This window comes from Diabrotica undecimpunctata, chromosome 2 (assembly GCF_040954645.1).
Source record: "Diabrotica undecimpunctata isolate CICGRU chromosome 2, icDiaUnde3, whole genome shotgun sequence".
NCBI classification, from domain to species: Eukaryota; Metazoa; Arthropoda; class Insecta; order Coleoptera; family Chrysomelidae; genus Diabrotica; species Diabrotica undecimpunctata.
Genome location: NC_092804.1, coordinates 53,243,204 through 53,256,265, shown reverse-complemented (window position 1 = coordinate 53,256,265; position 13,062 = coordinate 53,243,204). Strand labels below are relative to the sequence as shown.

Below are 13,062 nucleotides of genomic sequence, written 5' to 3'. Positions count from 1 at the left end.
TTTTAATATATATAGGTTATGTCAGTTATGTGAAGTTTTTTTAAATTATTATTATTTCATTGAATTAAAATGTTAAGACAAATATATCGTTATTGTAAGCCTCAACACGTAGATTTTTTTCTCAAACATAAAAATGTTTCTAGGCCTATAATTAATTATTTAAGTTTAAATAAAAATACATTTTTCTGTTACAATCTTAAATCAAGTTTTCATATCTCTTCAAGTAATAATAATGTATTCATAGATCATGAAAATATTTATGCACATAAAATAGTTTGTAAAGATTTCGTCAGCAGCAATGTAATAAATGTACCAGAAAGTGATGTCTCTTCAACCAAACATTTTCAGGAAGTTCTGGATCAAAATTGGAGGGACTCTACTATAAGCGATATTGTTAATGCCTTTTATCAGGTTAAAAATTTTTGCATTAGGAACGATATACCTATTTCAGATACCAGATTCGACAATTTAGTGGATGGTTTAATGGACAATTGTGAGCACATAAATGATGATCAATTAATTGGTTTACTGTATTGTCTTTCAGAATATCCTTCTGTAGAATCCTATAAATCACATAATTTTCATGATGTGTGGAGTTGTTTGGATGATATCTGTTGTTGGAAGATAATTGAATGGGACAAGGACAAAAGTTTCACAGTTGCGAATGCATGGTACAAATTGCGTTTAGGTAAGTTTTAAAGTCAGTTTTAATCCAAACGAGCACTCATGATATATTGCTCGTCATTTATACCTTAAGTAAGATGTTAATATTTTTTGGTAGCATTTCACAATCAAAATGTTATTTATGATGCTGATGATGTGTGAAAAAGTTTGTTTATTGTTTATATTGACTCTGGTAAAATGTTTAACCTTCCTAACAATCAACAATTTGAATATTTTAAAACTAGGTAGATAGGAATAAAAATGATAATGAGTAAAGAGCACTAACAAGAAATTATTGTTTTCCTTTTTCTAAACTTTTAATAAAAAATCACTGTCATTAATATAAGGACTTTTCAGAAAAAAGTTTTTAATTTTTGTACTGATTTTATAAAATTGCAATTTTGATCTACATTATTTCTTTATATCATACTATTTTTTTTTTAATTACAGGTAAACACTGTGATTATATTTATACACTTATTAACAGAACAGCGAAGAGAGCTGATGATCTCACCAAAGAACAGTTACTTAGCATTTATTTCTACCTTAATGTCTACAGAAAAAGAGCTGTGGACTTTGAATATGAATTTGCTCTAGAAAAACTTGTGAATGATATGGACATTGATGAGATGGGTGTAATTGCCATGGGATATTTTAAAACTAAAACAAAAATTAAGCTAGTAAATATTCAAGAAGCTCTGGCAAAAAGAGTAATAGAACATTCAAGTACTGCACATGATATAACATTAACAGCAATATTAAAGGTACATTTTTTTGTTAAAATGGTATTTTCATATAGGAAGATAGAGCAGTTGTATTTTATTTTCATATTTTTTTGTTATTTCTCTTATATATGAGAGATTACTATAGAGCTATAAAAAACCTAAGTAGAGTAGGCTTCGAAATGCCTTAAAAATAAGAAATGTCAGTAGTTTAGTCACTACTAAGTTTTGGTGAGTGATATACCATTTATGACTTGACATTGCCAATGTAAAGTTTGGTTTTAGAAGTATATTTTTAAGAAAATTAATTAAAAAGAGTATTCATTACAGTAAAAATTATCGAATATTATTTGCATATAGATCTAAAGTAAATTGTAAGTGGCAGTATTCAGTTCCAGACTGCATAGTTTTCCAAAAGAAAAGTATGAGTTAGTTTTTGAGTCAGTAGTGTCAAAATTAGATATAGATAGGCAAATTATTTGTCAGTTTTCAAAGAAGCAGAATGTATTTATTAAGAAATGGTACAGCTAAGAATATTTGATATCAAACCAATGAGTAGGAAAAGGAGGTTCACTCAGATTGGGAATATTTTGATCATCGTCCCAAAAATTCCTTCCATACCTTATTAATAGCTGAAGTAAACTTACTGTTGCAGACTTCTTTAACTGAAAAAAGAAGAATAATCCTGAATAATGGAACTGTATATTAATTACTTTTTATTAATATATAGTCTTAATCTTGTACAGATTGAATTCTTTGATCTAATCCCTATCTAATTCTCAATAATGTTAGGGATAGGGCTCTGAACAACACAAATATGAAATCAGCCGACAATGCAGATCCAATGCGTATCAATGTGATCGTTTGGTTTGTCTGGACTGTCTTTCCTTTTAGACTACACAAATGATATTCCTTTTAGGTTTATTTCTTACTGTCATCTGTAGCTTTCTATAAGATATGTAAAAATAGTCTTTTATTTGATTTTTATATTTCGTTTTATCATTATTGTTATACTTTCCTTTGCTCTTTTTGATACATCACTTTAGCTTTAGTTTTGATACATCCCATAGCTTTGGGATTGCCTTTATTTTGGATTTTCTACAGAGCATAGGTATCTTTTTCACATTCTCTTAATTCCCTCTGTACTGTTATTTGGGCCTTTTAACTTCGAAAATGCTAATCTCAATATATCTCCTTTTCCTTTTTCTGGCATGAAAATACTGTACTTATCTTGTATACCCGAAGCTGTTTATCAGTATAGCTAATTAAAATAATAGCATATTCTTCTTTTAGGTTTTAAGGTATTCAAAGCCTTTTAAAATAATCGGGATAATAGAAAAAATGGTTGACAACCTGTATCCAGAAATCGATAGACTCTCAGATCTATGTTGTACACATTTGGCACTTATGAGCACCGGTATACAAACTTATAACAAAAGAGTATTGCAGAAAGTTTCCCAAAAATTAGTTAAAAATATTACAAATCCAGAAATTATTCGTTTTAAGGACATTGAAAGAGTCTTAAATGTTCTGACAATGTTTAATTATGACCCGAAAACAAATCCTGATATATTTAAAGCTTGTTATGAAGAAATACACAAACCTGAAAGGTTGGCAGAGACAGTGAGATATGCCAGATGTTTAGCGTGTGCTTTGAATTATTTGAGCCTTCGAAATATATACTCTGATGAATTAATGAATAGAATTTTAGATGAAGAATATATAACAAGTGTGTATGGAAAAGGAGCGAAGATGATACCTAGAGAAATATTTTCGTTGGATTGTAGTATTGATATAGAATGCCCAGACTATAAAGGAAATAGACTGCCTCCTCACTTAAAATATAAAGCTGCCAAATGGTTAACTGAGTTTACTCCCAGCTACAATCAGTGGAAGAAATTGACAGCAGCTGATAAGTTAATTTTAGATACAATTGATACAGTTTGTAGTGTAGTTGGTGGTGAAAAATTTATGCATGTAAATTTTATTTTACCACATTTTTCCCGAGCAGGTAAGTGCTCTAGTTTGATTTGCGCTTTGTTTCAAATATTTTTATATTGCTCATTTTCTGTTTCGTTGGTCCTTTTGAGTTTGATTTTTGTGTATGACAAGTTTTTTACCAGTATTATATTTATGTAAAAAGACAGCTGTATGGCAATATCTCCAGATTTTTATATTGCCGATCTTCTGTTTTTCTTAATTTTAGTTCGTGATTTCTAAATCTTCTTCTTTTTACCCATTAACCTGTTGCAGGTATCATGAAAGCTGGAAAAACTAGCCTTCTTACCAGTATAATTTTTGTGTCAATAGTTATTTTATGGCGTTTCAATTTTTTTTTAGTATTGACATAAACCTTTTTGTAATTCCTGATCGGCGCTGTTTTTCTTCAGTACAACCCCCCTTGTTAGTTATTTAGTGATTTCTAAGTTCTGTTCTCTATTTTTCATCAATAATTTTTCCATTATTCATGTTCAATAAGTGCGACTGTAAGTTTTTAATCAAACGCCATATTTGTAGCTGTTAATTTGGTTACATTTTTGTTCCTAGTATGTGTTTTTCTCTTCTTCTTAAATTTGATTTCATAGATCTTCATCTGTTGATGCATCTTAAATGATTTTCGAGAGTTTCAGATGCAGTTTTCTGTAAAACATTTTTTATATTTTGATATTCTATATCGTTCGTTACTTCTAGAGTAGATATTTAGGTTACTAACCTCCTATGGTTAGATGCATATTTACTTTCTAAGATTATTTGTATTGGCTATCACATTTGACCACATTACTCTAACTACATTCCTTTTTTTTTAATGTAGCACTAGTTCCAAAAAAGTGTAGAAGTGCTACACTAAGTCGTTCCTTTGCAAGGTGTAGTGCTACGCCACTCTGTTCCATTGAGAAATGTAGCAAAAAAAGTGTAACATCAGTGTCGATAAATTTACACCTGATTCTGAGAGAGTGACTATCTACACTCATTACACTCGTCTTGCGAAGTATCATCCAACCGAATTTGTTAACTGTTTAGCTGTCAGATGAGTGTTTGTTTACAAAAACTAATTATAATAAAGTTTATTTAAATTAAAGAAGAAAAATCGAAAGTAGAAGAAAACAATAACCTGTAAAATAAGCTGCAGCAGGTGGTACTTCTGATTTCTCATGATGTGTCCCAAGTATTCCAATTTTCTACGTTTTATAGCTGGGAGGTGTTCTAGTTCTCCAGTGATGCGTTGTAATATGGTTTCATTAGATACATGATGTATCCATGGGAGCATGCGTCGATAGCACCACATCTTAATGCATTTATGCATTTACACGAGGCGTTTGTGCGTCCACCCAAAAAGCAAAGTCGAGAGCCTCTCAGAATCCTTATTCAGGTATAGATATTGATGGAGAGATTACAGATTACTTTACTTATCTTATTGAATGTGCCTCTTGATTTTTGCATTAGACATCTTATTTCTCTTAAATGGTCCCAGACTTTATCTAGGGAGCTAAGTATGTTATTGTCTCAGCTATTGGGAGAACTACATTGTTGACATTAAATCGTGTCTGGTCGATCTTGATAGTTAGTGTTAGTGTTTTTTTTTGTTTTTCATACCATATTCACAGCACGCAGTCGCTATACAGTTTATAATTCTCTGAAGCCCCTCTGCACTATCAGCTATAAGGACAATGCCATCTGCGTATCTCAGGTTGTTCACAACCTCTCCATTTATTATAATTCCGTTTTCTATTTTATATAATACTTCTTTAAATAGGTGTTCTGAATAGTTCACAACCCTGACATACTCCTCTTTTTATGTTGAATTCCTCTGATGTTTCATTCTAGGTATAGCTTTGACATCTCTGCGTCTCTGTTATCTATTCCTGACTCTTGTAAGATTGAGATGAGTTTGCTATGCTTGACTATCGAAGGCTTTTTAAAAGTCCCACTTCCTGCATAGAGGTGTATGTCCCACTTCTACTACTAGCTCCATTGTGTGGAGGTGCTTGCTTAATTGACAGTGACCAGTTAAAAACCAACTGCCAAGCGATCGGAGCATTTATTTGCGTATTTGCAGGCGATTTGTTCTGTTTCAAGTTGTTTAAGAACGTCTCCCTGTATTTGGTCTGATCTGGGAACTTTCTTGTTCTTCAGTCTTTCGATAGGTGATTCCACTTCAGTCTGTGTGATGGTGAGTCCCTTATCACCGCTCGAGCGCACTGCCTGAGTTCAAAGTTGCTCCAGGTCTTCGTTTGTCTTTGGTATCTTTTCATTTCTTTTATTTTCTTATGGAGGTTAAAGCTGTCATGTTTGGCTGTAGTATTTCTATTTCTCCGCATGTTTCCTATAGCCATCGCTCTTTAGTGTGCTTGATTGCTCTGATTATTTATCTATGTAATTCCTTGTATTTCACTTGATTTCTATTACTGTGTTGTCTTCTTTTTTCTATACGCTTCAGAATAGCATCTGTTATCCATTCCTGCCTCTTTTCTGTCGTGTTTGAATACTTCTTATTGTGATTATGGATATTTTTATTTTGTTCCAGAGCTCTTCTATTCTGTGTAATGGTTAATATTTTCCGATTTCTTTGTTTATATTTTCTATAGTTTGTTGGAGTATACTGTCTTGTTTGATTGTCTTAACTATTTCAGATTCAAGTATTCAGGTTTACAGGACCCAATTTCCCTAAATTTCTCCATGCTCCTGGTATGTAGCCCAACTCAATCTAGCCTGTAGTGTCGTACATATTTTTTTGTACAAAAGGTCATTTCTCATCTGTAGACGTATTGGATCATATTCCGTCAGGACCCGGTGATTTATATGGCTTAAATCAGTTTATTATCCATTTGACTATGTCGTGATTCTACCGCTTCTCTTGCCATATGCCCATTTTCATTAGAATTATGAGTTAATATCTCCAGTCCGGTGTACTGTCATGTGTCTGGTGATATCAGATTCGTTTCAGACTTAGGAAAGTGTACCCTAGAAAGTTCTTTCAGGGTTTCTTCACTGTTCTGGGTATATTCACCTAACTCGTTTTGGAATGAAATTATATTTATCTGAGGCAACTTTAAGAGAACAATATGGAGCCTAGACATTTATTCAATCTGTTCTATCTCCTCGCAATGTCCTGTCCGTTAGTGTATGCCTTATTGTCCGTTTAACACTGCCTAAAAAGTATTCCAGGTTGATGGTGTGTACTATACAATTTTCCTAAGAAGGGAATAAAATAAATTCTTTTTCTATTGTATAAAACAACATGCACTACTATGTCTTATCTGTCTAACTCTTTCAAAAGATGTTATAGATTTTGTTAGATGATAGTTGTTCCGATTTTCACTCATATATTTTTCAATTTTTTTCAAGAATTTATTTCTACATTCATCAATCTTCAACTATGTATAGGCTATAATCTATAGATCTAAAAGGTAGACCAAGGCTGTACATGGACTGTCAGTGATCACAATTTATTTATAACTTTCTTCATATTTATATATCATATGTGTTCTTTATGACATACTTTAAATTCATTTTCTGTTTTAGATATTATAGTATGTAAAAATAAAATAACTGGTAAGGTTGTAGAACCAGTGGGTTTTCAAAATTATGTATTAGGTGATGTAATGGTACCACATAAAGACAAGTCATTAGAATGGTTCGCAATAACGGTAATAGGATGGAACAATACCGTGAAAGATACTAACATGCCACTAGGTACCTTTATTATGAAGCAAAGACAATTGAGGAAAATTGGATATACTCCTGTTTTTGTAAGTATATTCATATACATAAATCATTCATGCACTTAAGTACAATAACTTCTTATTTGCAGTTAAGTAATAAGTATGGAACAGCCAAATAGAATAAATTTCTGATTTAAATAATAGTACACATTAAAAAAAATTCTCCAAAGACATTTAACACGCTTAAATTTAAAAATCTTTCCTAAATTTAACACGCTTTTAGTGAGTGTTATAATCTCATAAGTGTGAAGTAGGGGCTCGTGACATGTAACTCACAAGGTCTTTCGTTGTCTATTCAATATTCTATTGTTTTCCAATATTAGCAAAAATTAATAGTAAAGAAATAGAGTTTCAATCGGGAATTGCCGACAGGATTTGCTCCAGTTTATTTAAAATATCTAAAAATCTAAATTTCTTTTAAATTAATAATCATTTAATCATTAAAAGGTTATGTTAGTAACCCGATACAGCACTGTATCGAAAGACCAGACAGAATTCTCGAACATCTGTATATATATATATATATATATATATATATATATATATATATATATATATATATATATATATATATAAATGTTTGTCTGTATGTCCTTTATAGAATTGTAAATTATGCATTTGATTATGTGCAATTGTGCATGAACCAACGAAGGTTTCTAAGTTGGTACGACCAATTTTCGACAGATGGTGCCACTGTTATTCTAGTGAATTTCATATATTGCCGTGACAGTTCATGCTAATTTGAATTGAAACTAAAACAGCGAAAGAATAGTGACGTTTCGAGTTGTGGATGACATAAGATTTTATGTAAATTGTGAAATTCATGTCCGGCTCACATGAACAGACAATATTGTGCGTATTTTTATATTTGGGAGCGTTTTTCGAATAGTGTTGTGCATTTCATTGCAAGTTAAATTAATTTAGATAAATAATTCAATCGAATTGAATCTAGTCAGGTATCATCGTGAGTAGAATTAAGATCGATTTCAGCGATTCTCGAATACTGATTTTTTTCACTTTAAATTTTCTTCAGCAAGTTGGTGATCACTGTCAATATTAACATTTCTATCGGTGTGTGAACAGCCGGTTCAATTGAATTGGATCCATTGTGAGATTCGGATTGCTGATTGACATCTAATAATTTTAAGCGCATTTTTCATGTCGTTCTCGTACAATTATGCCTTCGAAGCGACAAACAATTGGCCGATCTACACCTCAAACACGGAAGAAAAGAGCATTACGAGCCTCCAAATCAGACGAATAACGAGCATTAAAGCTGGAAAATCGTCGGGTATATGTCACTGTGACCCGTTTGTCTGAATCATCTGAACAACGAGAAGTAAGGTTAGAAACTGACCGGTACGTACTACTCAGGCCCGCTAGTCTGAGACAACTGAACAACTGGAACGAAGGCTGCAAACTGTTCGAATAAGCACTGCTTGATCAAGACGAACGCTGCACGCTGATTTAAATCTTGACTGACCTCACCTGACTTAAATGACAGTAATAATGATTACAGTCTTCATCCAAGTTTCGTCATTTAAAAAATGGATAAAATTTGTATTGTAGCGCCCTCAAATTTAAAAACGAAATGCAAGGAATGTGATACCCCAGTGGACAAGTTAAGCAGCCAGAATTACATCCAGGTGGTACATGCAACCTTCTTTCACTCATTTTGGCAACCTTACGATCACAAAATAATATTGCACAGGCAATTACATCATCCGGAATTGCATCAACTCTTTTGGATGGTGGCTAAACAGCGCATTCAGCATTAAAGCTGCCATTGAATTTGCAAAACACTAAGGCACCAACATGCAACATCATCAAAAACTCTGGAATGGGAAAAATACTCCAAACGTGTCAAATTATTATATGGGACGAATGTACAATGTCTCGCAAGAAAGCATTGGAAGCGCTTGATCGTACACTCCGAAATTTGAGAGGAAACGCACGGACTTCGGTGGCACACTAATTTTAATGTCTGGTGATTCGACAAACACTGCCGGTTATATCACTTTCAACACCCGATGATGAACTTAATGCATGTCTCAAACCATCAGTTTTATGGCGTCATTTACATAAATTGACTTTGAAAACAAACATGCGTGTACAACTTCAACGGGATGCATCGGCTCGAAATTTTTCAAAACAATTAATGGATATTGGAAATGGGCGAACGCAAATTGATGAATCTACGCAATGCATCAACTTGCCAGCAAACTTCTCTAAGATCACCGAAAGCATAGACGAATTGGCTCAAAAAGTTTTCTTAAACATTACACACATAAATCATCAGTGGCTCAGTTCGCATGCTATATTAGCTGCCAAAAACGTCGATGTCAATACCATCAACTTAACCATTCGGAATGAAATACCCGGCCAAATGACAACATATAAGTCCATAGTTATTGTGGTGAATGAAATCGAAGTTGTCAACTATCCAACTAATTTCTTGAATTCGCTTTATTCGCTAGGCATGCCACCGCACGTTTTTACATTGAAAATTGGCGTACCCATCATTCTTCTTCGAAACATAAATCCAGCACGACTTTGCAACGGAACCAGATTCTCAGTCAAGAAAATGATGAACAATGTTATCAAGGCAACAATTTTGACTGGAAAATTCAAAGATGAAGACGTACTATTGCCGCCTATTTCAATGATCCCGGCATATATGCCATTCTAATTCAAACGTTTACGGTTATTGGTGCGACTCGCTTTCGCAATGACTATCAAAAAAGCCCAAGGACAATCGTTGCAAGTCTGTGGATTAAATTTGGAGAATCCATGCTTTTTACATGGGCAGCTCTATGTGGCCTGCTCAAGCATCGGAAAATTTTTATTTATTCACCCGAAGGAAAAACAAGAAATATTGTGTATCCCACAGCACTTCAATAAATATCGAATTGAAACGAAACGCTGCAATGTCACAATTTTTTCAAAATGAACAAAATCAATAACTTTACTTAATCAGTAGAACCCATTTGTACCTTTCGGTGTTGGGCCGTTTACAATACAATTCATTAAATTACAATATTTGACAGTTGTCTGAGGTGTCCTAGCTCTTAACGAACTTTCTCCATTCCTTCCTATTGGATGCCATCTGTGTTGCTTCCTGCCAAGTCTTACCCTTACTCTGCAGTATCTGCGAGATGTCACTGTTCCATTCTTTAATGGGTCTTCCTCTTCTGTTCTTCCCTATTGGTTTGGCGTCCCACACTCTGTTTACTTGTCTATTATTGTCCATCCGGGTTAGATGTCCGATCCATGCCAATTTTTTCTCTTTGATTGACTCGAGTATCGGTTTGATTTTGAATCTTTCTCTTATTTCTTCATTTCTGATTCTATCAGTTCTTTTTACTCCTATCGTTCTTCTGAAGTATTTCATCTCTGCTGCCTGAATTCTGCTCTGATGTCTTTTGTTTAATATCCAATTTTCTGCTCCATATGTCACTGTAGGTCTATATATTGTTTTGTATATTGTCATCTTGGTCTTTGTTGATATTTCTTTGTTATTAAGGAATCCTCTATTTAGTGCTTGGAATAGTTTTCCTGTGTTTTCCATTCTGTTGTTAAGATCATCCTCGATGTCTCCTAGGTTGTTGATTACTGTTCCTAAGTATTTGTATGAATTTATCTGTATTATTTTTTGTTGGTCTATCATTACTTCTATTTGATCTTCCGTCCCTTGTTTCCTTGATATTTTCATTATTTGAGTCTTCTCTTTGTTTACGTTTAAGTTGTATTTGCTTGCTTCTAGGTTCCATTTCTCTAAGTTGTATTTCAGTTTTTCTGCAGTTTCCGCAATTAATACTATGTCGTCTGCAAATATACACATCTCAGCATTTATCATTTGCATTTTGTTCCAACCGATGCAGTATTTCTTGAATGTTTTCTTACATTCTTTCACTATCTCATCTATTAAATTTATGAATAGTACTGGGCTGAGACTTCCCCCTTGTCTAACTCCTTGGGTTGTTTCAAATGGTTCTGACTGTATATTTAACATTCTTACTGTATTTGTTGTTTTCATGTATATGTTGCTTTTATCAGTTCTTCACTTACTTGTTTCTTCTTTAGGCTTTCCCATATATCTTTTCTTTTGACTGAGTCGAATGCTTTTTCCATGTCTATAAAGCTCAGATGTATTTCTTTATTTTTCTTTAAGGCTTTTTCTATTACTTGTTGCATGGTGAATATATGGTCTTGTGTGTTGTGTCCTTTCCTGAATCCACTTTGTACATCCTCTAATTTATGTTCTATTTCTTTTCTAATTTTCCTTTCTATTATGGTTTCGTATACTTTTGCTGCTACACATAGTAGTGATATACCTCTATAGTTCCTACAGTCTCTTGTGTTTCCTTTCTTGTATATAGGTATAATTACTGCATTTGTCCATTCTCTGGGTATTACTTTTCTCTTCCATATTAGGTTATATATGTATAACCTAATTAGGTTATATATAAGTATAACATAACTATGTTATGTTATACTTATTGTTATACAAAATCAATAAAATGACTCAAAATAAATTGAATATTAGTGTAATGTCTTTCCTTAGAATTTATTTTAGTTGGTGGCTTAGCAATGCGCACAGGATACAGCCAGTTTGTAATATATATTTGTAACTTTAGTATCCTATGAATTATTGGTGGAAAAAAAATGGAAGAAATGGGTAAAATATGGTCTGAAACTCCAGTTCAACACCTGAAAAGCCATAAAAAAATGATAAGAGGAAGTCCTATTGACTTAAAATGGAATCTAAGAGGTCAAATGCATGTACAAAGTTTTAAGACTTCAAGATTTCCCTGTACAAAGTTTCAAGATAATAGGAATTTTGCTTCAAGTAAAAGAAAAAGCATAAGAATTAACAAAAGAAGAAGGCCCGTTGATCCAAGTTTAACAGGAACGATTTCCAGGGTAGAAATCAAAACGTCAAATATAAAGTATCTTCAATTAAAATAAATATAGTACATAATGTACAGGGAGATAAAGTTTTATGACAAAATCCGTTATATCTGTTATTATAGTAGATACCAAAAAAGTTACAAAAATAGGAGGTAGTTGTAAGCTTCACATTTTAAAATTATTTACAAATATACCAAGGTGTTCCATAATACTGTACCGCATCAAATATGTTTTTTTTTAATGAAGCACCCTGTATTTTATTTAAAATTTAATACACGCTTCACTTCGTCGTTACAAGAATACAAAGTTGTTTTGTGTTATACAGTGGTATTTAAAAAGTTATAACCAAATGTTAATGAAAACCGTAACAAGATCGACGCTCTTTATATTTGAAAAGGGGTACAAAGTTTTTAAATAATTGTCAAAATTCATAAAAATTATTGATTTTGCCTGAAAGGGTTCTTTTGTATTTATACCTTTTTATAAAGGATTTTTTAAATTAAATTTTTGTGATTTATGGGATAAGTTTTCCAATGAAAAACATTTTACATAATGCTAAAAGGACAAAACGATATTTCTTTCACTTTTTAAGTATTTTATTTTATATATTCTCTCATATTTTACTCTTTTTAGGTAATTTGGTCAGAGTTTCAAAATTTATCAACAGACATGATGAAAAAATATATATCTACTAAACTTGGATTAGGATAGTGTAAAAAAATTATATTTATTATTATTTTTTAAATATAACATTTTAAAAATCTCTTGTATTTGCTTTTGTTATAGAAAACCTACGTTTTGCAGGTAGTCAAGAAGAGTTCATTGATCCCATACGACTTGTTGAAAACGAAAATCAAATATTTGGTCTGTAGTTAAACATATCAAAGACAAAGATCATGATAGTGAATGGACTACATAACAATCATCCACACATAAGCACGATTGACTGGTTTGAGGTTGTGAGCTCATACTTATATCTAGGATCATTGATCACAAACACAGGATCACAACAGGAAGAAATAAAACATACATGTGATCTGGCA

The 13,062-nt window shown here is 32.5% G+C and overlaps 1 protein-coding gene across 1 annotated transcript; it reads left to right on the top strand.

Moving 5' to 3' along the window:
* On the top strand, positions 1–12,782 carry LOC140434543 (FAST kinase domain-containing protein 5, mitochondrial). The gene is made up of 5 exons (XM_072522885.1): positions 1–688; positions 1,114–1,427; positions 2,679–3,396; positions 6,909–7,135; positions 12,653–12,782. The coding sequence occupies exons 1-5, from the start codon at positions 70–72 to the stop codon at positions 12,728–12,730; spliced, it is 1,956 nt and encodes a 651-aa protein (XP_072378986.1). The 5' UTR covers positions 1–69; the 3' UTR covers positions 12,731–12,782.
* Positions 12,783–13,062: the final 280 nt, after the last annotated feature.

Bases quoted from the DNA above. Each gene is read 5' to 3' on its own strand.
- LOC140434543 (XM_072522885.1), top strand. From the start codon at position 70: ATGTTAAGACAAATATATCGTTATTGTAAGCCTCAACACGTAGATTTT. The intron at 1,428-2,678 runs GTACATTTTTTT...TTCTTCTTTTAG, and splicing joins CATTAACAGCAATATTAAAG to GTTTTAAGGTATTCAAAGCC. The intron at 3,397-6,908 runs GTAAGTGCTCTA...TTTCTGTTTTAG, and splicing joins ACCACATTTTTCCCGAGCAG to ATATTATAGTATGTAAAAAT.